Source organism: Leguminivora glycinivorella, chromosome 18 (genome assembly GCF_023078275.1).
Source record: "Leguminivora glycinivorella isolate SPB_JAAS2020 chromosome 18, LegGlyc_1.1, whole genome shotgun sequence".
In the NCBI taxonomy this organism is placed as follows: domain Eukaryota; kingdom Metazoa; phylum Arthropoda; class Insecta; order Lepidoptera; family Tortricidae; genus Leguminivora; species Leguminivora glycinivorella.
In genome coordinates this window covers 18,394,422-18,421,290 of record NC_062988.1, presented here as the reverse complement: position 1 = coordinate 18,421,290, position 26,869 = coordinate 18,394,422, and the positions used below count along the sequence as shown (strand labels likewise).

The 26,869-nt window shown below is 39.1% G+C and overlaps 2 protein-coding genes across 2 annotated transcripts in view; one reads left to right on the top strand and one right to left on the bottom strand.

Annotated features, from left to right (window-relative positions):
- Positions 1-26,869, top strand: part of LOC125236197 (putative oxidoreductase GLYR1 homolog) — a 103,668-nt gene that overhangs the window by 24,938 nt on the left and 51,861 nt on the right.
- LOC125236195 (leucine-rich repeat and immunoglobulin-like domain-containing nogo receptor-interacting protein 2) lies at positions 1,202-11,305 on the bottom strand. Its single transcript, XM_048142907.1, is given in 7 exon segments — positions 1,202-1,498; positions 1,501-1,601; positions 1,604-2,033; positions 2,146-2,286; positions 7,132-7,279; positions 8,483-10,171; positions 11,013-11,305. Coding segments are annotated over 6 exon segments (2,637 nt in total). The 5' UTR covers positions 10,141-10,171; positions 11,013-11,305; the 3' UTR covers positions 1,202-1,339.

The following is a 26,869-nucleotide window of genomic DNA, read 5'->3' as shown; positions in this document are numbered from 1 at the left end:
CTTTTAACCTTATATATTATCTATATATAGTATAACCACATCTCGGCCACTGGCGATCAAATATTATGAATGAGGCGCGTTCCTAGCACACATTCTAAGCTCGTGTAGGTGAACGCGTACCATGCTTGTATGAGTGAGATATGACAGATCGACTGTTCGCGTTTTTGACAGGCGGTAACTGTGAGGTAACCGAGAGGGGGTGGGCGGCACTTTGTAACTCGACTCGACGAGAAATTACAGTTCCGTAGTGCCATAGTTACAGCACAGTAGTGCCTAATTTTGACAACTAAATAAACAGTGTATGAAGTAATAAAATAGTTATTTTGTCTTTTAAGTTATATTAAACACCTACATTTTCATCTAATCTACTTAGTCGTCACGACACATTACGAACGACTGCTGAAATAGTAGTGTCTAATAAATAATAATCTACAAATCTTTTCTACATATATGGAATTGGCTATCTAACTTTTTGTGTTAGGTTTCACCAAAGTACAGCTATAGAGAGTAACATTACAAATATAATATGTTAAATATGTGCATGGATGGATATACTCTATATGTGTTGATGACCGTGCCAATAAATTATTATTACTAACATAGCGTTTCATTTACGCTGACTTAGCAGTGACCCAGTAAGGCAATTTATAAGCCATTATATTAATTTACGTCTAAATACATCACAAGTGTCAAATGACTAGCAAAATCTATGCATTTAATTCTATTATTGCAAAGCCATCTAAAATTGAAAGTGGCTTTACTTCATTGCAGAAAATTTACTTTAAATATATAATTGATTTAACTATAGATAATCTTCGTATCTCAGTAGGTTTATCGTCGAATAAAACCACAAAAATACATTGAAAAATATTTTTTTATTCTTCACGATTAGCCGTTTACTCTCGTTTATATATTTAGAAAATGTTCAACAATATTTGTATATTTTCTATTAAGAAACGTTATAATTATAATATGAATCGTCGCCGGATCGAAGTATTTGGCATATCACCGTAGGACTCACCGTATACCCCGTACGAAACGTCACAAAATAGAATCATCACTTTAACTTTATCACTTACGAGAGATTTGCTAAGCGCGGACGCGACCCGGAGCGGCGCGCGCCCCACACTTCCCTAAATACATCAAAACGGAAACAATAGAAACGGAGACTTATTTACACTAGAGACCCGAAGGCTACTTTCAAATTTAGTCTATCACAGCTCACTTAGAAGTACTCGAGGCGGCCTCGGCTCGGGGGCGGCGGCTAGCGCCGCGGCTTCAGCTCCAGCTCCTCGGCGCGCGGCGGCGGCGGCGGCAGCAGGCGCGCCAGCAGCCGGTACTACAACCGTCCCGCGCACGCCTCCACCGCCAGCAGCACGCGCGCCTGCGAGTGCGTCTCCGCGCACAGCTCCGGCGAGCTCGCGCTCGTCGTCAGCCGCGGGCCCGCGCCGCCGCGCTGTCGCCCCAGCAGCGGCTCGCTGGCCGGCTTGGCGTCCCCCGAGCCCGAGCCCTCCCCCCCCCGCCCCGCGCCACTCGCGCGTGCGCACCGGCAGCCCGCACCGCGACGTGGTCGGCTCCGGCTCCACCGGCGGCTCCAGGCTCGCCAGGAAGCTCGGCGGCGGCAGCTCGATCATGTTGATGTGCACGTCGGGCACGGGCGAGCCGCGCCGCGACGCCACCGAGCGCTCGGTCGGCGTGTAGTACACGGACATCTTGCTATCGGCGTCGGAGGAGAGCGGCGGCAGCCGCGCGAGCGCCTCGATCTTCGTCTTGAGGTACATGTCCATGTGCTCGATGTCCGGGTCGAGCTGCGTCGAGTCGCTGCGGCCGCAGGAGCCGGAGCGGCAGTTGTCGAAGTACAGCGACGGCAGGTTCTCGAGCACCTTGTTGAGCGTCTGCTGCTGGTACTTGTAGCTCTGCCGCAGCCGCAGCACCTGGTGCGCGCTGAACTTGCGGATCTTGTTGCGCTGGAACACGTAGTTCTCGCGCACCCAGTTCAGTTGCCCGGTCGAGTACTCGCGCACCCGTCTCACCTGCACATACACAAATACGACAACTAAAAATCCGGTCGAATACCTTTTGAAAATAATTACACTCCGAGATAAAGGACCGGGCTATTTCCGATAACTTATAGTTAGATCTTACCTGATCATGGTACTGATCCCTCATCGACGAGAGATGATTACTGCCGATGTCTCTAATATTGCGGAGGTGTGTGGCTTGTGACGAATAACTGTTCTGTATCCAGTCCATCTGCTGCGTGCAGTTTTCTTTTATTCGATGCACCTGTCGACAAAAACGGTCACTTTTAATAACTCGGAAGTTTAAACGAGGCGATTTATTTTATAGAATTTACGACGTGAACTCTTGACCCGAATGAAAAAGTCAATCTTACTTGGGTGCGATGTACTTATGAAGGCCACGCGAAGTAGATTTATTTATAGGCTGTTAAAAGGAAGGATAGATAATTGCGCGTCGCGTAAGATAATGCTCTCTGGGGAAACGAGCCATAATAGGACAGTAGCGTCAATGACTTGACGGTTACTTCCATTGAATATAAAACAAACGATGACCCAATAAGTTCTTTACGGTATTTGAGTACATGATACATTGATAATCTAAAGAGATTTTAAACGTCATTTGCTTTGCAGTGCAACTGTGAAAAATAGGGAATTTAGCAAACATGTGATGTTCCTTTTAATTTAATTTAATTTAATTTATTTATTAAAATAGGTAATTTAGCAAACATGTGATGTTCACAAAATAAATATTACATTATTAAATATATACATGTAGACTGCTCCAGTGTCTAGCTATCAGGGAGTAACGCTGAGTATAGTTCACCCACAGGCAGCACGAATAAAATGATTGGCAGTATGCTTTAAATAAAGTAATCTTTACATCCTTACTGCATCGTGCAAACCTGCGAGCCAACATATTTCCCCGAACAGCCAGCGCCCTGCGCTCCCTCTCTATATCCATATCATCAGAGAGGCACTCCGTGACCCAGTGACCCAAGTACTTAAAACTAGTAGCTCTTTTTAAGGGTACTCCATTTAACATAATACTCGGGACCCTGTCCACTTTAAAACCACGAGACTGGAATACGAGCACCTCACTCTTCGTCGTGTTGTACTTAAGTCCATGAGCCACTGCGTACCTCTCACACTTTCCAAGCAGCCTACCAACTGCGCAAGCAGAAGGCCCCAGCAGCACCATATCATCGGCGTAGCTAATGTTGTTTATCATTTTACCAGCTATACAACAGCCAACCCTGGTACTGCTGAGGTCCTCTATCAAGGCGTTAATATACAGATTGAAGAGCCGAGGAGATGACAAACCCCCCTGCCTCACTCCACTCTTCAATCTGTACTCCCCCGATAGTGAATCTGCCCACCTCACGATGTTTACCTGATGTTTGTACCAATAATCAAAAATACCAACCACTTCCTCTGGCACATTAGTTTCTGTTCTCAGCTTATGCCATAAAAGGTCATAGGACACCATATCAAAAGCCTTGGACAAATCCAAGAAACACGCGTAAACGGGTGTTTTTCGGTCTGTGTAGTACCGGACAGTATGCTTGAGACTTAAAATAGCTGCATCAGTTGACAGTCCAGGCTGAAACCCAAACTGCGCATCATTCAGTTTAATGTACTTGCTAAGCTGTCGATCAAGCATACTGTCAAGGACCTTGGCAATAGTCGTCGCTAAAGATATGGGCCTATAGTTGGCACTATCCGAGAAATCACCGGTTTTATTTTTGATTATTGGCACCACCACCGTCCTCATACATTCATCTGGTAAGTAAGAGTGCCTAATACACAACGTATAAAACATGGACAATACGCGCGGCAAATGGACACCTGCATGTTTAAGGTGCTCAATACTTATGCTGTCGTGACCTGGTGATTTTCCCTTAGTCATACTGCGTATCACAGAGGTGACCTCACTGGCCGTAAAGCTAATGAGTGGATCTGACGAACGCCCCAACCTAGTCTGGACGGTAGGTGAAACGACATGCAGCGGCTCAACTTTAAAGCTATTTTTAAACATATTAGCTATTTCAACTGGCTCACTGATACCATTAACACTAAGAGGGGCACTAGGCCTTGGGTTGAGATTGTTAGTCTGTTTCCAAAAATTGCGGAAATCCTTTTTAGCATGTTTCTCTGCCAGGATATCCATTCTTATCTGTTCGGCATTATCCTGGCACCACTTCAGTCTCGATTTAAATATACGCCTCGACTCTACCATACGAGCGTACCAAGGCCCTGACAACGGTTTCCCATACATTAACCAACACTGAAAATGGTGCCTAGCATCCTTATGTGCCAGGTAAACATGTCTATTCCACCCAACCACACCACGTTTCCGTCTAGGTATCACGCAACTACTCTCCGCCGCCGCACCCCTCAACGACTTCACTATATCTACATAAAGACGATCAATTACGGCTCTGTGACTAAGATCACTACACAACCTATCGCAGCAGTTAGACAGATCATGTGGGAAGTCAATCTCACGAAGCTTCTCATTACAAATACTCCTATACATTTCGATTTGTGACGCATTTCTAAACCCCCACCGTACTCTATCACAGACCGGTACTCTAGGGGCATGATGAGGTCTAAGAACATTTATGTCACACTCGACTTGTAATGCTAGGTGATCCGACCACGCTGTCCCATAGTGCACCTCTACGCTAGTAACAGACTGCACAGCGGCCTGTGTCACCAGACAGTGGTCGAGCCAACGTGTACTACCATGGGCATCACTGATAAACGTAAAAGTATCTGAATTAGCTCCCAGTATGTCCATATCCGCACAAGTCCACATTTGATCGTCACAAAATTTTAACATTTCACGGCCAAATAAACTATCGGGGTGTGCATTATAATCTCCCAACATAAATACAGATGAAACCTGACTATTTTCCACTATGGCATTCATCTCACTTAAGCAATCGGTAAATTCTATTAAATTGTCAGCCAAATTAACCGGCATATAAACAGAAAAGACTAAGAACGACCTGCCCTTCACCTTCACATTAATAGCCGCCAGACGATTACTCGCACAGTGGATCGCCGAAACCGAGTCAAACGCACTTTTTCTCCATAAAAGTGCCACCCCACCATACGGCCTCCCTTGTAATAGGCCAGCTGAGGTATCCATGGCAGACGAACCTATATACCCAAACTCACTGTCAATGCTTCCCAAAAATGGTAAACTGTGTAAATAAAGCCACGTCTCCTGTAATGCCAAAATATCCGCCTTCTGACATAACACTCTAATGTAATCCACCGAGCGAGTAACCGACTTGCAATTATAACTAATTAGTTTACATTTAGAATTGTTCATAATTGGATCTAATCTCAAATTTCAATTTCAATTAAATTTACTACTGAAATATCAAATAAAATAAAATATATTAATCAATTTTTTTTTTTTTGATAACTACAACTTTTTATATTTATTTATTTTACTATTTACTTATTTTTATATTTAAAATCTATAAAACGTCTGTAAGTCACACCCGTCGGCCACACCGCACTATCCATAAAGGCCGCAAACAAATGTCTAGGCACAAACACTTTATAAGCATCATACGATCTTTCATATTTTCTAACAATCTTTTCTAAACGGACTGTGACCCGCAACCGGTTCTCTATATGCTCCACTATATCACGCTCAGAAACGTTCTTATCTACAAAGTTTATAAATAAAGGAATCGTCAGGTCAACTCCTTTGAATCTAGATCCAGTGTTAGACAACGCGGTGCCCGAATTTCCGATAAAACGATTTCTATATCTCCTACGTTGTTCTTCAATAAAAGCTGCATCCTGTACATTTTGTTTTGGTACGACCTCCGTTCGCGCAACATCCGAAAAGCTCCTAGCCAACGTTCCCGTATTAGCGCGCGGTGACGTCAACCGATCTATTCCGTCAGTTATCTCCGTATTACACGTGCCGTGCGAAACCGCAGTGCGCCTCCCTAGATCCACCGTCGTCGACTCGCGCCGCGCAGGTAATAATTGCAACTCCACTGGAACGTCCGGAACCGCAGTCGGGGCCTCCTGCCTATCTCGATGCCTGTCGTGGGAAGAGTCCGGCCCTATCGATGCAGTGCGGTCGTGCGAGCGAGACAGGATTTCACCACTAGACGTAGCAACGCGGTCGATCACCTCGTTTTTTGCACCGTTCTTATCAGTTACCTGGTGCGCCTGACAACCGTCGATACTGACCATCTCCGTGTTTATTTCACTACCGTTATTTATTATCGACATGTTATTTAGGCTCACAGGTCCACCATCGTAACTAAAATTTAAATTTCCAGCTCCTCTACGATAATTCACTTTCTGTTGTTGTGCAGTATCCCAAAGCGGGTGATTACGACCCTCTTCAAATAAACTGGCACTGTTTGAACACATCATCATCTCGGTAGCTTGCCGAAGTTCGTCATGTGACACATAAGCTTCCTTAATAGTATCCAGGTCTTGTCTAATAATGGTAATGTCCTTCAACAGTTTTGAAACATCCAAATGATCCCAAGTTACAGGCGGTAGCCTATTTAAATCCTGTGCTACGAAAATAGGCACTTTTTCCACATCCGTGTGCTTAAAAACTGTGATAATATCTAATAAGTCTTTGTAGTTCTTCCCTTCCTTGCTATTAACTTTTCTTTTAATATTCCGCAGAGTCGTTTCAACCGACTGGAACAGAAGATTTTTGGCCAATTCTATGTCCTCTGTGGTAAACGCGGATAAGCATATTTTCACTAGGCTGTCATTTTCCATAATAACATGTTTATTTTGCACGAAACATAACAATTCACACACCACTATATTACATGAGTTACATTTTAGCAAGTTATTAACAGACATCTTGTCACGAAAGCAGCGTTAACCGCACCACGACCGGTTGCGATACGTGCACATTAAGTAGATGCGCGCGGTCGACTGTGACTTTTACTTTTTATTTTTAGCTAGCGTAGCGTGTAGTTATTCTCTATTAATTCTTAAAGGAACTGGTCTGTGGTGAGTCCCGATTCAGGCGTCTCACAATTCTGGACCTTCAAGGTCACTTGAATTCCAAATAGTTGTCAAGCCGGCGATGTTCGGTGAAGTTTACCTGCACCGCGTAGTTCTCGCGCAGCTTCTCGAGCTGCTGCCGCTTGTATTGCTCGATGTTGTCGAGCATGCTGTAGATCTGGCGCGAGCGCGGCGCGTCGGCGCGCACGCATGTGCAGCAGCTGCAGCACGTCTCCATCAGCCGGAACCTGCAATCGAGATGACGCCACGTCAATACCGCCAACTGACAGACTAACCAGGCTGGGACAAAACATGACGGTCAAAATCTAGCTAAAGACTAACTTTGCTAATCCGCGAAAAATGTTTATCATGGATTTTACGCAAAATAACGACTGATTCCATTGATTATTTGAAAACATGAGTACTTTTTAATAGGATGTCAAAGAAAAAGCCAAAGACAGGCCTGGGGACTGGTTGACAACTTGACGTTCTTTGATGTTGGGGTAATGCATAATGTCAAATACTAAAATAAAAAGTGTATGTAATAAACATGTTGTGTCTTTAAACTTCATGTGCAAGAATTACCTATTTGTCAGAATTTCTGTTGCAATCAAATGGACCCTTTAATTAAGCATGAAATGCTACATATTTAGTAAATTGTAAATAGACAGTCGGGAGTAAAATAAACGCACTACAGTAGGTATTTGTGTTACACTTGTTATGAAGTTGAAATGACGTCTCAATTGAAAATTGTATCCGTGGGTGTTACTTTCATTTATCTTGTGGATTGTATAATGTTTTGACCAATAATTGTCATGCGCCTTGCAGCTTTAAAGATTGTAGATATTCTAGTTCTCTTCGTGTTCTAAAATCAGTAATATTGTGGTAACGATTTAGAATAAATTCATCAAGCTTTTGACATGTTACAAAAAAAAATAGTAAAAAAGATAATGGCCAAACGCACAGATGCGTTCCTTGCGTTTGGCCATTTTTTTTATTTTTACTGATAGCCTCAATAAGTAAATTATACTAGTTTATAAAGCGTTTAAAATAAATATGATACCTAAGATTTTGTAGAAATGGATATATTATTCTCACCATGGTATCATTGTTGTGGCGAGCTATGAGTAATACATATGGATTAATATTTCAGTATGTGTGTTAGTTTATGTTTTCCCTATTGACAACAAAAACACAGCTATGAAAAATAAATCAAAGAAGTTTCTTAATAGAAAATGTACGAAGTCGTTGATTTGGCTTGTCTGTCGTGTCATTTATTTAAAATTTCATGCAAACCTAATTTGAATAAGTACGAAGGCGCCCGGCCAGAATAAATACTGCCCCGCGGTTACCCGAGAAAATAAACAAACACAAAATAAACTTAGAAATGTTTACTAAATTAACAATATTTAGAAGAGCGAGTAACTTTATCTAAATGATTAATTACTAACCTGCGGAATATGTAACGCAGCGCCTGCACCAGTAGAGTGATCGCCAGAAACGCCGCCGCGCTGAACGCACCCCACATTAAACTGTAGATTTTAATTTCATACATCGTCACTGGATCTATGTTTAAAACCACTTCCACAGACACGTTCGCAGACGGGTTCGAGGCGAAGCAGAGGTACGTCCCGCTGTCTTCTCTGTGAATGTCCCCTATCACTAGGGAACCGTTTTCGAGGATTCTCACTCGAGATTTCGTATTGTCTATAGTTTTATAGTGCTGGTCGTGTGCTATCCCGTGCTTGTGGAATATGTCCGGGATCTGCGGCTCCGGGTTCCAATGGAAGACTGTTCGTGTGGGTGTCACCCAGGTTATGGAAGGTTGCGGGTTCCCGTGGAACTTGCATTCCAGCATCGCATCAGTTTGCAGCCGGTACAGCATCAGCGGCGAGGCCGATATCAGCTGCGGCGCCTTGCAGTTTGTATTGTTCAGTATAATCAACATCTCATTCTTATACGTATTTCTACAGCTCATGTCCGACTTGACGATCCCCTTCCTCTTGTCCGCCCAGTTCGCGAACCACGCCATTCGACAATCGCACGCCCACAAATTACCCCCTATTCTAAAATCTTCTAATTTATCTAACATTTTCAACGATAACGGCAAATTAGTCAAACTATTGAAACTTATATCCAGATGTGTCACAGACGGGGCGTCTTGAAACACGAATGGTTCTATTTCTCGTAAATAATAGTTATTTCTAATGTAAAGTCGCTGTAGTCCGCTTAAGCCTTCGAAGTTTGTGTTCTCTATGACCGATATCTCTGTGTGGTCGAGGTAGAGCGTTCTCAGGTTTTCGTTATTCCGGAAGAGCTTCGACGGCAGTATTCTCATCCTGTTGCCGCCCATATTTAGCCACTTCAGATTCCACAAATTCTTAAAAGCATCGTGTGATATGTTTTGGAAGTGGTTGTAACTCAGATTGAGCCCTCTCAAGCTTACAAATCTATCGAAAAAGAATTTCGGAAAGTAGTCTAATTTGTTGCTAGAGATATCGAGCGTCTCCAATTCCTTGAGATCGACTAGAGCGTTAGATGTAATTTTGACTAGGCTATTATTGTTTAGGAACAGTGATTTCAGTTGAAGATTAGGTCTAAAGTAAAAATCTATGAAAGTGGCTAGCTTATTGTAGGAGAGGTCGAGGTACTGCAGGCGGTGGCAGGGCCCGAATACCTGGTAGGGGATCAGGTGGAGCTCGTTCCTCGACACGTCGAGCACCTCCAGGCTCTCCAGATCCGCGAACGTGTAGCGCGGGATGTCCTCGAGCCGGTTCCGGGATAGGTTGAGGTACCGGAGCCGCGTCAGGCCGGTGAAGAGGCCGTGCTCGGTTCGTCTGAGTTCGTTTCCGCTCAGGTCTATCTGTTCTAGCTGTTTGAGTTTGTGGAAGACCTCGCTGTCGACGCCGGAGAGCTGCGAGTCGGTCCAGGAGAGGTTCTGGAGGGTGTCCGGGTGCGCGGGCAGCGCCGCGGGCTGGAGACGGGCGTCGGGCAGCGGCGCGGCGCGGCAGGCCAGGCGCGCGCCGGAGCACGAGCACCCCGCGCGGCAGGCCGCGGCCCCCACGGCGCAACTTATTGCCAGCGCCAATAATTTAACCAGGCGCTGCATTATTTTATTACAACCTGCATAGTCTTATTTACTGAAACAAGAAAAAATATTTGCTGTATTACGTGCTCTCGTTAGGCTTATTTACGCTGATTAGTGACACGTGTAAACATACATACCTACTCGCATTCATACATATCTTACTTGTTTATATTCATTAGTGATATTTTTCAGGTTGGAACTGTTTACAATCGCAGTAGGTTAAACAATTTTAAAGATAAATAAAATAGTTTAGATATTAAACACAATGGGAGATCAGAGATAATTATTTTCATTGTTTTCACACAACTATTTACAAGGGAGCTGTAAAAGTCCATACCCACAGAGTGGAGTTTTAAGTTATTTTGCACTTGCTGCCTGGTTTTCTTGAAATTACTGTGAAAGCAGCTGCTAAGGACCTAGGTCCTTGTCCTTATTAATGGCTCTAATCTGAAGTGTAATTAAATTACTTAATTACTACCTATTATGTTATGCAACATTTGTCTTAACATTTTCCCATTTAGTGACTCAATTATGTATAACTTGTCTTTGAACTCATTTTATGCCAAATGATCACATCATATGTTCCGAAATTTACATTGCTTCGAGAACCTATACTTAAAAATCGCATGTAGGCATCTACATCACAATATGTTAACTCTCTTTGTGTAATTAGTAATTAGACATAGCGCTTAACGTAGGCCGTTGCCAACGGCAAAGTATTTGTCATTCATTCTTGTGCATGTTTCGGAACGGCAAGGCAGACCCATAGGCAGGTATCTCAGCTCTGCTGACTTGCTCACCTTTCTACCAGAACATTCCTACCCCCTACCGCGCTAATATCACTCAATATGTGGACAAAACGCATAGAAATGTGTATTAAATACGACATTTACCTAAAAACCGTCCACATTTTACTCCAACTTGCATAATCCTCTTTATTTTGTGTTGACAACGAACACTGTTAAACCAGACATACTTCACTGCGAACGAATCGCATTTACGCATTCAACACTCGCGTAATCATTGTAAATTCACACTCGTTATTTGTTCACAACACTTTTTATAACCGTTGCATACTATTTAATATATAAATTTCACAAGTAAAACGAATTTTAGCTCTCGCGATGTTGAAGTACGCTGTCACTAGGACGGCTGCGGGCACTGGAAAGAAATTAATGGCGGCGTCGGGAGTTGCGCGGCGCTAGGTCCTTGTCTCGCGTGCGCGGCGCCACTGTCGCGCGCTCGCTCTGGCATTGGCCCAGTCAGCTGTGGGGGGCGAAGATAGCCGATGCGGCCCGAGTGTAGGCGAAAGTGCTTTCGGAAGCGCGCCGTTGTCCACCGACACCGCCGTTCATTTCATTCTTGCACTTAGAATTTTCTTGGATCGGCGCGGCGGCGATCCACCAAATAATGTAATGTTTTTGTGTTCTAGTTTTTTTTAATTGTGAAATGCAGCATACATATTGAATCGCGAGAATTTGAAGAGCCTTTTAGTCAACATAGCGATTTAAAAACTATTTACGTTTTGTTACCAATGTTATCGAGGATTTCTTCGTATTTTACGATGCGCGAATCGTAAAAATATGATGTAACTTATCAAAACTTTAGTATTTACTAACGATACCAACTAGACGTAAAAACCACTTGTGGTTTGAAAAAACGGGTGGTTTGCAAGTCATCGTTCGACCTATGTACATGGCAATTTTTACTTAAATTTTAATACTTGTCGTCCTGTCCCTCTTTATCTTAATTAATAAGAAAGCGACAACCAGATGCCCAATAAAGCATTACCGTAAGTAATATAACCTTGAATTAAGTTAATTCCTAGCGGTGCATCCCACTACCTAAACCTACTACAGATCGTGTCATCCACAAAGACGCTCGCCTTCACTCCTAATGTGTTATTATTAAAGGTTAGATCTGACCAACCTGGATCTTGTATAACCACAAGGTAGAGTGATCTAGAAGCGAGCGATATGTGATACGAGGCATATGTAATGTAATGCAATGCTGCCGTCCTATCGGTGCCGTATTAATTACATTATCACGTTTTCTAAACACAGACAGGTTTTAACATAGAACGGTATAAAACGTATGAAAAACTTTAAATATGACCTTCCTTCTTCATTTAGATTAGACGTTTGTATTCGACATATTTTTAGAGTAAATAAATACCTATAAATCTTGGCTTCAAGTTCTGATGCTATGGTGAAAAACATGACATAGGCTCCCTAGATTCTCTTGTGCCCTAGTTACGTACTTACATGTAAATCCTAGATTTTTTCGTATTATCTATCAAAAATAATAAGAAGAAAACAAATTACTTTACAGTTCAAGTTCGACATTCAATCACAGTAATAATCGTTTTTATTAGAAAATGTGATTAAAATATATTTTTTAGAAAACTACGACCATTTGAAAATGATCAAGTGTTGCTTTGCAAACATTTGAAATACGAGGATATGTTATCATGTACTTAATCTGATTAGAATCAGTAACTTGTCTTTAAATAAACGCTAATTTGTTACACTACATATTATTATCAACAACACAAGCACAACAAATCGCACGTTTTTCGTTATCAGTCCCGACTCCCGATATTCGTTATCACGACAAACCACGAACCGTTCGACTATTCATATAATTAAATTGGCTCATTTATTGTATTGGTTCGTAAATTAATCTCGCGAAATCAATAATTCAATATTGCACTCTGATTTTTGTGAGATAAGTGCACAATTGCACATAGTTACTACATTCCATACATAGTTATGTGCTACATTTTTTTTTCATAGACAGGTGAAGATAAGTACAAGCGTTCTCAAGGTAGCGACGATTTTTCGTTATTACTCTTGATGGCCTTACAACGAGCCCACATCTTATCTGCTTTGGGTAATGGTTGACTAGTAGAGAATGCCTTATGGCATTAAATTCGCCTATTGTATTTGTGCAATAATGATTAAACAAATAAACTAGTTTGACACTTTGGCATGGCTTGCGTAACTTTGACACGTAGCATTTCATGTGCATTGTTCTTTGTGATGAATGAATGATAATCGAAATAAGATAATTTGACAAAACAATAATTTCGTCCTTTTCATGCGTTTTTTTTTTCATAATATCTCTTTTTAATATATGGGTGTGTGGTATATGGGTTAAATTGTGACGTAGACGAGAGGCTGGCAACCTTGCCATTGTCACTGCAATGTAAATTTCGTTTTCTTTCAACCCCTTGATTACCAAGAGTGGCACTAAAGCTTCAGTAGTTTCATGTGCTCTGCCTACCCTTTATGGGATACAGGCGTGATTTGTGATGAATATCTATGTTTTTATTTGTTATTTAACAAATCTAGATGGAGCTGAAAAGAAGAGCCCGGAGTTTCTTGCCGGTCCCATAGTTTACCCCCACCCAAAAATGAAATTTTCGAGGCTGAGGCGTAGGGTTACCGGCAGCTTTATTTGACGTTCATATGCGCATTGATATAACGTTCGTCATGTTTCGATCCATTTCCGAGGATCTTCATGTCGAACGTTACATCGTGTCAAGTCCATATACGTTCGTCATGTTTCGATCCATTTCCGAGGATCTTCATGTCGAACGTTACATAGACTTAACACGTGAGTAACCCGTATTTAAAAATTCCAGAATCCATTTTCGAGGATCTTTCTCAAGGGTAGGATAGTTAAAACGCGAGTAACCCGCTTAAAATATTTTTAAATATGTTTGAGTCTCAGGGGAGTCTTACAGTTAAGAGGGACGGTGTATGTCGTTTGTATTATATTATATTGTCGACGGAGTATTTTTTCCTTCTACTTTCCTTTGATCATCCATGGCCATTAGCCTCGTATTCGATAGATGTTGTTTTTCTTTCTTATAAAAAATGTTTTATCTACATACCGTCATTTCATTGGCCTCTTGTGCAAAACAACAGTTTCTGATTTTATTTAGTTGAGTCTACGTTCTCGTAGTCTCAACTTTTCTATATTTACACCCTGATGCCACGTCAGAATTGCTTATTCCGAGAACCAATTTCTTTGTGCTAAATTAAATCGCATTTCGTGTAGTGATGGGTAGGACATCATATTAAAATGAGTTTGTATGAGTACCTCATTTTCAAAAATGAGGTGTTACAATGTCTTACTTCAAATGAGGTGAGGTACAGGTACATAAAATTTTACAATCGGCGATTTGATAGACTCAATCGGGCAACAAATTCTAGTATGTATATGTATACTATGTAATAACATCCTTTATACCTATTAAATTTTATTTGCAAATAAATGTTAAGAATAGAACTTGAACAACAGAAGACTGAAATATTATTTAAGAATTCCAATCTTTGTAATAAGAAACTACATAAAAAGCAAATTGAGTTGATGGTTCTATGAAACTTTTATTCTATTTTAGCTGTTGATTATTGTTATTTATCGTATGTTATATTCTTGATATCATGGTTTCATTTACAGTTTAATAATTATATATGTCAATTGAAATTGTAACCTTAAAAACTGCATATTTTTAACAAACGTGAGTTCATATTGTTTTCTAATTAGATACAACTTTTGCGTAAAAAGAACCAACTTACCGCTGCGGATATTCTAACAGCAATATTATAGTAAATTAAATGAACACCAACATTCTCGACGCCGCCGCCGATCATACTTTTGACTATATTTTTGCACGTAAAAGACACCAAAGCAGAGCCACAAGCGTATTAAATCATGTATAAAATATCACCATTATTGTATTTTGGTGTATTTATTAGTAATATCACTGTATGACACAAATAAATTTGCCACTGAACTTTGGAAACAACAAACAACTTTCACAACTTACTTTTTTCTGTCTGTGTCAACTGACAACGTCAACTGTTTAGGAATTACGTTTCGTTTCACGACTCACGTTTATTATTCGATAATGTTGTCAAAATGTGTACATATTATATAATAAACAATGTTATTTTTATTAACAATGTTTATATACTCCGCGTCATAAATACCTTTTTATGGATAATATTAACCCATATTGTTGTCTCAAGGAAGGCTATAACTATAACGTAAAAACAAAATAGAAATTTCTCTTCTTTATCCGTTGAACATGCAATGCGATATGATGTTAAATATTATCCACCTTAAAATATTTTCAAACTTTTAACTTAGACAAAACAACCAACGAAAATTTAACGGATATATTATAGAAATAAGTAAAAATTGCAAAAATAAAATAAACATTTGTCACTAAGAAAAAGGAGAGAAATTCAAATTCAGTGAGACGCTTACTCTTCATGCTTACAAAGTTCATATTTTGTTGCATTTAAAATAACAACTACACCTACATAAGAATGTAAATTTAAAAAAATTGAATAATTTAAATAATATTTCGGTCATTAATCCTGTAATGTTGTCAAGCAAACTTCATAAATGCACATTTTGAGTCGTCCTTGGTATTCAAAACGCTTCGAAAACAATTATGTCACCGTCCAGTATAAGAGAGCTCCCTTATTACAAGTGACAACAGTCATACAAATCTGTTGGTCCGATAGGTCACCTTAAACTGGTCAAGTCGGTAGCTCAAGTAATAGCATCGAAACTATCGAATGTCGAAAATCGCGCGCCATTTTGACGAGATGCTTGGATCACAACGACGCAATATGTATGAAAGCTTGCGGCGCTTAAGACTGTTTTCTTTCGAGTCACGTGTAACGTATTTTGGCGAGGCAAAATTTTGAGGTATAGCGCGTGTCTGTCTCACTCACTCTTACGGTAAACCTAACTAACTGTTTCACTTTGAAAGGATTTTTGAAGTAATGTTGGTAATGTGACATTGTCGCGATGAGGTCTTCCGGTACAAAGCGATTTCCGGTACAAATCTATCGGTGGACCTTTTGTCTCGGCAATAAAGTTTGTAGTTCGGTGACAGCCTTTGAGGCTTGAGGAGCGCGAGGCGCGCGTGTGACAGATGAGTTTTTGAATGATTTGAAGTTTGTGTGTATTTGTGTGGCATGAGGTGTTTGTGTAGTGTCGACTCTCGCGAGGGAGTTTGAGAACCGCGAGGCGCGCGTGTGACAATGAGTTTTTGAATGATTTGTGTGGCATGAGGTGTTTGTGTTGTAAGACTTGCGCGCGAGGTTATGAGTTTTTACTCATTTTTGAGGTGAGGTGAGTTGAGGTGTGATGTAATACATTTTTTCCGTGTGAAGTGCTGCGACAAATCAACAATATGAGTGGTACAAATGAGGTGCCTCATGAGTGAGGAACTCAACACTAATTTCGTGACCAATGTGTCGTGGACTTGTGAAAATTAGCAACACATTAAACGTTTATGGACGTTATTTTGTAATACTTATTATATCAACCAATTCTCGTTAACCATGTGGACAAATAGTTTGCCTTCAGATATTTCATTTGCTCATAAAGTCTGGACACGCTTTTATGTCAAAACTTCGGTTTCTTTCAACCCTTTAATTGCTAAGAATGGCACTTGAACTATTAGAGCAATTTCATGTGATCTGCCAACCCTTGTATACACTATACAGGCGTGAGTTTACGTATGTATAGGTATATTGTACCTTTATAGTCAAGGAATACCTGTCCAGCTATTTTGAGCACCTCGGCTGCTTCGATACTTTTGATGGCGACTACACCCTTACCAAGTAATTATACTTGCTCAAATAAATTAAAAGTAGTAGGTAAATATAATACCCGAGTAAGGACTAAATACATCATTCAGTGACGCATAAAATTGTAGTTATCGCTATAGGATTGTATTACGTAATCTACTCAACCGACTGGCGTTCACAAAGGCCACCAGCCGCAGGACGTGACATTTAGTTGTGCAAAAAATATCCCTAAATGTAGCAAAAAGGGTTCTGACGCACTTTATATCACATTACGCGGTCTTCGTATTGGATGGAGATGTTTTAAAGCCGCATGTCGCTCCGAGGTGCGAGCGAGATGTTGCTTTATGTCCAATAAGGAATTTCTGTTGATCAGATAAATTACGATACACGAGTGGAAAAGAGGAAATTTGAAACGTGGCGATAAATCAAAACACGACTGAAGGGAGTGTTCTAAATCGACACGAGTAACAAATTCCATCTTCGCACGAGTACCGTACGACGTTTTTCAGTAGCCCTTTGTAGTCTCAAACTCGACCTGAGAAGAAAGTACTTAGCGAACTAGTGCGGGAAAAAACACCATATGTACTGAAAACGTACTTATTGAATGAAGTTAAGAATCCCTTAGGCATGGGATGCCGCACCACACCACACCACACTCGATATATTAATATAGTTTTTGCTAGGCAGGGTTGAAGCTATTTTATCCTAACAAGGACTAAAATGTAGACACAGGCTTTCACGATGACAAGGCCTAAAAGTTTCACTATCGCCCATTACTCGACACTAATGTATGTCAAAGGTCGCCTTGATATTCGGGGGGGTGTATAGTCGAGGCTATTCTGTTAGAGGCACCAATACCATTATCAGGTATTAGCTATAATCTATATTCCATCAGACAGTAAGAAAGTACTTACATCAATTTGTGTAGCAGCTGCTGGAGAGTCTAGAATTTTATTCTAGATGTTAACGTCACAACCATGTGTAGATGAAAGTTTAGGTTTTACATCCGCTAGCGTTCGTGTCTGTTTTTGTATAATAAACACTCGATAGAGTTTCCCCAAATGATTACACCATACGTCATGAGCAATTGGAAGTGAGTACAGTAGACCGATTATAACTGTTGAAGTCTCCATTGTCAGATACGGCAAGAAGGTACTGTGAGCTTGCAGACCGTGCGATAAATTCATAAAATTTAGAAATAATTTGTCTATCCCATCCCAGTGAATTCACAATAGCCTTAATTGCCTCACTCGTGTAAAAACCGCTAGTGTTTATATATTTCTGATCATCTTTGTACACATTTAGGAAGAAACCTTAGGGCTCACTACACGGCCTTTTGTGGACGCCATGATTGATGAAAGACTCGACGAGGCATTGTGATCGGTACGCTTGTATTAGTCGGATGATGGATATAACGATAAAGCCCGCTTCTAAGCCTAGGATGTTGACATATAGCTGGTGACGTCACAGATTGGTTATATGGTTAGGTACTTGATCTCGCTGCGAATGGAATGGCCTCACTCCATATGGTTTGACAGAATTCTTACTTCTCTCTAGTCTTGTCTATTGTAAAATTGAATTCGAACCGCAACGTAGGTACAATGTCAGTGTGGCTGTGGGTAGTGTAAGGTGGATGCTACGATCGAAGGCCAGATTATAGGCATTGTGAATCGGTACGTAAATTCCATATAAGTATTAGCTATCGGACGATGGATAGGATATTAGCAATACGCAGCATACTTATTAGCAATTTTACTTTGTAAAACAACGCGATTAAATTGTTTAAAAGATAAACCGACGGAAACGAGTTATGTGAATGATGCCACGCGCCGCTATTTATCATTATTTTCATTATACATAGCAGAATAAAAGCGATATCTCCCGTACTTGTATGTAATTAATTTATAATGAATGATAAACTGAAATAGATACCATACACTAAAGAAAAAGGCGGCTTTGACGGCATTGAATTGGAATGCGTCCCCACTTTCTCACTCCTCGGCATCACTATTGACACCCATGTAAATTGGAAAGATCATGTACAAAAAATAAAAACCAAATATAGCCAATTCAATTATGCTCTAGGACAACTAAAAAGGACCACCGACCTACAGACTGCCTTATCGGCGTATTATGCGTTTGCTCATGCATGGCTTAGCTATGGCGTGATCCTATGGGGCAACAGTACTGACGCACCAGATTTATTCATCTTACAGAAAAAGTCCATCCGTATACTCTCAAACACGAAACACCCAGAAAGCTGCAAAGTATATTTTCAAAACCTTGGCATCCTGACCTTGCCTTGCATCTATATCTTAGAGTCGTGTAAATTTGTTAAAAATCACCCAGATAAGTTCATTAAAATCGGAGATGTACCACGTCGTTTTGAGTCCCGTTCTAAATGTAATTTAGTGCAAGTGTCGTCTAAACTAGCGATACATAAAAATGGACCATATCCTTCTTCGATAAGGATCTATAACAAATTACCGAACTGCATAAAATCTGAGCCTAACTACAATAAATTTATACGACTGTTAAAACATTTCCTTGTCGAAAAAGCCTTTTACACCGTCACGGAATATCTACAATATGATGACATCCAGGATATTTAAATCAATACTTATAACATAATACCGTCACCTCTCTAAATAATTATATATTATATTATAAACATTGAATGTAATTATGAACGAACTAAATGTAATTAAATTATTTATCAATTATTTATTAAGGCTAAATTGAATTGTATTCTTTACTAACTTAAAATTAACTTTAACTGAAATGACATTCGTTGTGTAGAAATATTAACTTTAAATCTAGTTTTAGATCTTAGCTTTAGATATATTGCAATACCCTCACAGGGTGTGTTGAAACTATTCACATGTATACTTATTAAGACCTTTGTAACACACATTGCAAAATAAATGAAATGAAATGAAATGAAATGAAAGCGATCAAGCCCACTGGTGGCGAAGCCGGGAATCGAACCCGGGTCTCCAGCTAACGCGGCTGACGTGATAAACCGTTACACCACCGCGATCGCTTCGCCACCAGTGGGCTTGATCGCTTTTTCTTTAGTGAATGGTATCTATTTCAGTTTATAATTTATATGTTACTACTTAAAAAAACAAATCAAAAAATATTTAATAAAATAATTTGATTTGTTCCCTACATCGTTATAAATTATAATGAATGGTTCTATGTCTACCAGGAAACTATAATCCAGTCAGTTTATAATCTTGTTACACTGAGTACGGCCACAGGTACAGCCAGGCATGATATATTATTGTAACAGCAGGCTTACTAACGGTACCTCGAGCCTGCAATACTTTGTTTACTGTTTGTTTTCTATAATTATGTTAACATTTACAAACATTGTGTACCTTAATAATAGTGTACCATATTGACAGTATGTCAGTACGACTGAAGGATAATATTAAGAAGGCTATATTTTGTTAGTACTCAAGATTTCTTTCAAATTAGTGAGTGTGTTTAGTAAAACGTCCCACTTTGTCTTGTAAACTGTGTGAGGTGTGCAATAAATTCGATATTGTCGGTTACGATTAAGGCGAGATTTAATTGTATCTTTATATGAATAAACTGACAAAGCGGCTTTTATAGCAATCGACAAAGTGGGACGTTTTCCCGTACACATTCACAAATATACATTTCTGTTACTATTTGTAATAAACTTTCTTTATTGGCTTGTCTTCTCTTCTAGCGAAATTCCGAGTTTCAAACTTTTAATGAGAATGAACTGTAGAAAATCAGAAACATAAAATACGCCTGCGATTTACGAGAATAGTTAATACTTTAATAACTTAAACTGTCAGCAATTTCAAATACTAAAGCTATAAAGTATCGTTCGTTCACCCTATATTAGGGCGAAGCGTAGATCGCTGGTCTTAACTCTAATCCCTGATTTTAAAATCTCGGTTTGATTACCCTAATTCGTCGGCGCTGTTCATTTTAGTATTTTTTAGTACAGAGTGGCTACAAAAAGCAGGACAGATTTATTTAACTGACCGGTCGAATAATCAGTTACAATAGAACATGACATATAAATAATTAAACATAGGGCTAGACCGGAAAAAACTGGAAAAATGTGACACATTGGCACACCCAACATATCAGTCTGAATGAATTGTGCCAGTAAGTGCTCAGTTGAGTCCAACGTTGCAAATGTTGAGTTTATCGGCAAAACATCCTATAAACGCGACTATTGGTGAAGTTTTTTTTTATTAAAAAAGTCAATATCAAGAATATTGATCTCTTTTGAACAGGGTTCGAGGATATATATCAATGGATATATATATCGGATATATATCCAGCGGGGTTCGACGATATATATCAATGGATATAAATATCCGATATTTATCATTTGTTTATAAATATTGCAATACAAAAATGGTATAAAAAAAAACATTGTCGAAAATATAGTTTTTTGTGTTTGTTACTGTTTTTCTACTAAATGTTCTGTTTTTTAGTAGAATTTTCCTTATCTGAATTTGTATTCATAAATAATGCAACAAAATACTGCTATGCCTTCCATACAAAATGGATATATATCAAAGTTGATATATATCCGATATTATATCATAAATATCCGATATTTTGATATTTATTATAAATATCGGATATTTTCGAACCCTGCTTTTGAAATAAGGACATTTTATTGTCCTTGTGACAAGGTATGAAGAGTTATTGTAGATGTTACCGTAGATGACTTGGCGGTCATCGTAACGCTTCATAAAGCATCTATTGTGAGTAGTCGATGAGTCAAAACGAAGCACGAACGAAGTTAGCTAATTAAAAAAGTTAGACGAACTAGACGCAATTATCTAATGACTAGACTTCATAAAGAGTTCATTTACTAATGCTATATCTACTGGCAGGTGGCTCCATTTATTACCGTTTTCGATTTAGTCGCAGCTTCACTTACCTTCATTAGTATGAAAGCACAGTATAAATAAAAGAGTACTATCGTACAGTAGGGCCACTCCCGCTCCCTGCTGAAAGTGGCCCCCACCCACTCTCGGTTACCTCACAGTTACCGCCTGTCAAAAATGCGAACAATCGACCGGTCTATCTCACTCATACAATCATGGTACGCGTTCACCTACACGACCTTAGAATGTGTGCTAGGAACGCGCCTCTTTCATATATTTGATCGCCAGTGTCCGAGGTGTGGTGAAAGTGTGACTATGAGCCGATCTGATGATGGACACGGGATGAACATATGAAATAATTACTTCGATAAGTATTATTTGCTGGATGAAAGAAAATAACAGTCAGCTATAAAAGATGATGTCAAAAATGTGAGTTATTTTGTGTCAAGGTGTTCAAGCCACGTTTCAATTAGAGGGTTTTTATTATTAGATAGTCTCGCTGGGTACTTGGGTAGCAAATCGTTAAATTAAAAAGACATTATTGACGATGACATATTGACATGATTCACTATCATTAATTATCAGTTTTTTCTATTACGACGAGTAATATTCATAACTATGTAAATATTGTTGTGTAACATTAACTAATTTGACCTTACGGAATCTTCGACATATACTACCTTTACCTATTCATCGGCTTCGGAGATAAAACTCTTTATAACTTATACACATACGACACAGGCGTAACATATAATCACGCATGTATCCCATAAAGAGGAAGGTAAAGCACATGAAACTACTCAAGTTTCAGTGCCACTCTTGGCAAATAAGGGGTTTGAAAGAACAGGAAATTGTGACATTGCAATGCCTCTCGCCTACGCCACAATTTAACCCATATCCCACAATCGACTCCTGACACCCACGGGAAGAAAGGCGTTGGTGAAGTTCTTAACCCGTAATAATTTCATGTAAATAAAATAAAAATCGGTCGCATTGTATATGTATACCTACAGCTTCCATGACATATGTCCTGAGCAAATTATATTTATAACTCTCATCTTATCAGGCTAGAATCACAAGGCCGTTGGTTCTCCCAAGAATTCTCGCACTCAGTACACGGCCAGCTATTAATACAGTTGCACGTGACTTTTCTTCGACACGAGACTTTTTATTATCTACTTAGTTAAATTTATCCGTCTTCGCCTCATACAGTTCACAAAGCTTCATCTTTGATAGCGCCAATATAACATGAGCTCGAGATTCTTAAACAACTAAGGCGTTTGACAACATTGGATGCCGATTTAAAAAGTAAGGATATAGGTAGTTCATATCATTTCGACTAGAATAAACGAGAATTCGTTTGATGCGCCTTGTAGGAAGTTGGAACTCTACAACGGGATTTATCAATGAGTTCGCACCACGCGCACCATATACAGGATGAAATATAAAAGACCATTCGAACTTTGCATAATGACTTTTGATTAATAAGATTTATTATAGGACCAATGCTTTAATCCCAAAAAAAATTTTGCTGTTTTATACAGTTCGACTGTCGTAATGCCGCTCTTTTCTATGGGACAGCCAATTTTTTTTTCGTGATTTCAGCATTGGTCCCATAATAAAAGTTGTTCATTATGACCTCAAAAGTCACTATGCAAAGTTTGAACGGTCCTTTTTGTTTCACCCTGTATTTATATGCATGCACTGCATTGCATCAGTCTGTGCGCCATGCCACAATCTTAAAAAAGTAAGTAATAGTACATATGTACAAGATCACTATTCATAGTATATATATTTGTGTATATACATCAGTCGCCAGATAAATAATGATCACTAATTCATAGTATAAAGACAATGACAGCCAACATATATATTTGTGTATTAATAAGTTTTATAAACACAATTAACACAAAGTACAGCGCGCTGGGATTTACACTTTTCTAACAACCTTTGAAGTCTTGTTGAATAGCACTCCGTTCACAATACACCTCCCATCCCTCTCTGACTCGTAGTTCACATGCTGGTTAGAGCAGCGCAGAAAGACTGCATCGACCACCCATAACGTGCACGTTGTGAAACAGCTAGCCTTGCCCTGCATTCGCTAGGCTTCTCGGCTCAGGTAGACGAGTTAATACTAAGGATAGTTAATCCAATACTGCGGTTAAGAAATACTCTTTAGTGACCGACCCAAAACTGCACCATGATGGCACTTGTGCATTGTATCATAATATTTCGGGTACTCACTTTCGTGCAACTAACCATTTGTATACTACCCAAGTACCCATCCCTCTAGTTGCAGGTGTCTATGCGTGGCAGTAATCGCTTAGGGCCTCTTGCACCACCCGCTTAACTCAAGTTTAGTGGGCTGTCAACTGTCAAATTACATAATAAGACCGAAAATTGTGCAAGTGCCCATTAGTATAAGGCGATCCGTCTGCTCGTTTGAGTCTCGAAAATCTCATTCGAGTCTGACTCTTTAGTAAAATGTCGTCTAACGGAGAAGGAACTATACCTACCAATACGAATCGACATTGTTTTCTGGTAACTGGTCTCTAAGGATATTACTTTGGGCGCTCTAGTTGTTTATTACATCAGTGTAACAATATGTATGTATAGTATAGGTTACAGACTCATACTTGGCTATCGATCCGTATCGCGAAACGCCTACGTCCTGTTAACTGGAACAAAATTCAACAAACTTTTTTATAAAGCATACTTTACGTTTGCAAACGATAAGTATTATGAGAGTTTTGAATGATTCACGGTTATTTTCATTACACTTAAGTTTTCCGTGATCTTGGTCCATGCAACTGCGTCGAAATAAAGAAGGAAATATTATGAGAGTTTTGAATGATTACGGTTATTTTCGTTAGTTTAGGTTGAGAGGGGAGCTATAGATATTACATAGCTCCGTCCCAACTCTCAACCTAAACCGGAACGAGGTTCGCACGTCATGCGAGTACCCCCTGTTCTCATCTATGGGCAGGGGCACCTCAGTACCAGCTTCTCCCTCTGGACCGCATCCAACGACGAGCGAATCGAATTGTCAACTGCCAGCATATCTCTGATCGGCTTGACCCCTTGGCGCTGCGTAGAGATGTGGCCTCGCGCTCTGCAATCCCTACCGCTTCTTTCCGCCATCGCCCTACGCGACAACATTTCCATCTCCATCATTTAGATGGCTGGCAGTCCTCAACTGTGCGTTTCTCCAGAAACTTCCTGCCCCGCACAGCTGAACTGTAGAAAGAATTGTCGCCTAACCCGACAAAAATCAAAAAGGTAATCACTGTCTATATTCCGGTCAATATAAGCCTAATGATTAGTATTATATTTAACATGATGGTAAGATTCAACATGAGACGATCTGGACAACGCAAAGGTCCAGTTCCTCTGATCCACTTGACCTACCGATACTCATCAGAATCTTGCGATTTTTTACAATAAGGATTTGGTTCAAATCAACATTTTTCACTAATTTTCACTTCACTAATTTTCAAAATATGAAAGCCTTCATTCTCTCGTAATTCTCTCATACATAATTCTAATTTGTCTTTTTTTTTCATCAAGCGAAAATGAAATCATGAATTTACCGTTGAGTTACTAATTAATTAGGTACCTAACTTAATTAAGTTTGTCTCATAAGTTCTTCTTTTAGGTGTGTTTAAAAGTCAACTTATAAAATCTGCGATGATCTCCACTCTGGCTCTGGCGTCACCTTACGCCTTGGAGAGTTTTCTAAAAATAAGCAAGTAATAAATACACGGCTATTTATATATTCCAGGCTTCTATGAAAATCGTTTGAACTTCGAGACTCCCACATGCGTATTATATTCTAAACACATACATATTCTGATATAACGTATAGACCCGTGTGGCGTTATATTTTACTTGTAACTGCCGGACTTTCCTATATGTATTCTGAACATTTTGTAACAAACTATCGAATATATATTTATCGTAATAATAAATGAATAACCATAAATTAACTGTGTATTATGCTCCTTAAATTAATAACAACGACTAATACTATATTGTTAATTTTAACATTGTATAAACCATTTCAAATGTAAACGCATAATTATTTTTATCTTTTAAAAAAATATCACCACTAATCCCTAATGTGTATCCCGCCTTATAATAGTTGCAACAACCGGTCGACCGCATGCTCGCCGCGCGTTATCAGCTCAGCTGTGTCGCTAACCAAAATGCTCGAGTAGTTTTAAGAATTGAATTTAAAAATACCGACATCCATTTTTATTAAATACACAAATTGATGAAATTGTAAATTTTAATTTTAGTATAATTAATGTTTTGCTCGCTTATGGCTTACTTGTAATTTATGTAATTACTTAAATGTTGTTTGTTTCTCGCTTAAGTGATTTGTAATCTTAGAGAAATAAATATATTTGAACTGAACTGAATATACGAGGGGCGTTCAATAAGTAATGATAATGAGTATTAAAACATAAGAATGTAAGTATCCCTATATTTTTATAATTAAAAGTAACTCTTTTGTGATTTATTTACATAATTAATTTTGTCAATTATTATTTTTTTGCCCCCTTTAAAAATTAAAATCTTAACGATAGTCTAAATACCATGTCAGTAAGCACTTCACTTCATTATATTTCAGAGTAGCGATTATATTACAATTTTATTTAAAGGTCGGGTATAAAATGGATGGTGATAAGCAATAATGTGTCAACCCACACGCCAACCATTTTGAGAAAATGGCGTCTAAAGATTTTTTCTCATTTTTTTGTGTTTCTTTTAAAAAAATTGTTTTTTATATAGATTGTTATGTTTTTCAGCTATAATACGTTCAGTAGTAGTGATTATTGTAGCTTAATTTTAAAACAAACTTCAATTTGACGAAATAATGCCCTTTTCTTTTATTGCGAATTGTTCGACGACGTCAAACTTTTTCAAGACTGTGTTATGATACTTAACCCACTTTTGCTAATTGTTTAAAAATATCTATGAGTCTTACATAAACATGTTAAAGCACATACATTGTTATTGTAAAATACTCTACCTATGCATATTTTTAACTTTATAAGTGTTAAGTAACATATCAGTCATGGTCACTTATGTTATTAGGTATAAATAATAAAATAATAATAAATATTATAGGACATTCTTACACAGGTTGACTGAGACCCACGGTAAGCTCAAGAAGGCTTGTGTTGTGGGTACTTAGGCAACGATATATATAATATATAAATACTTATATACATAGAA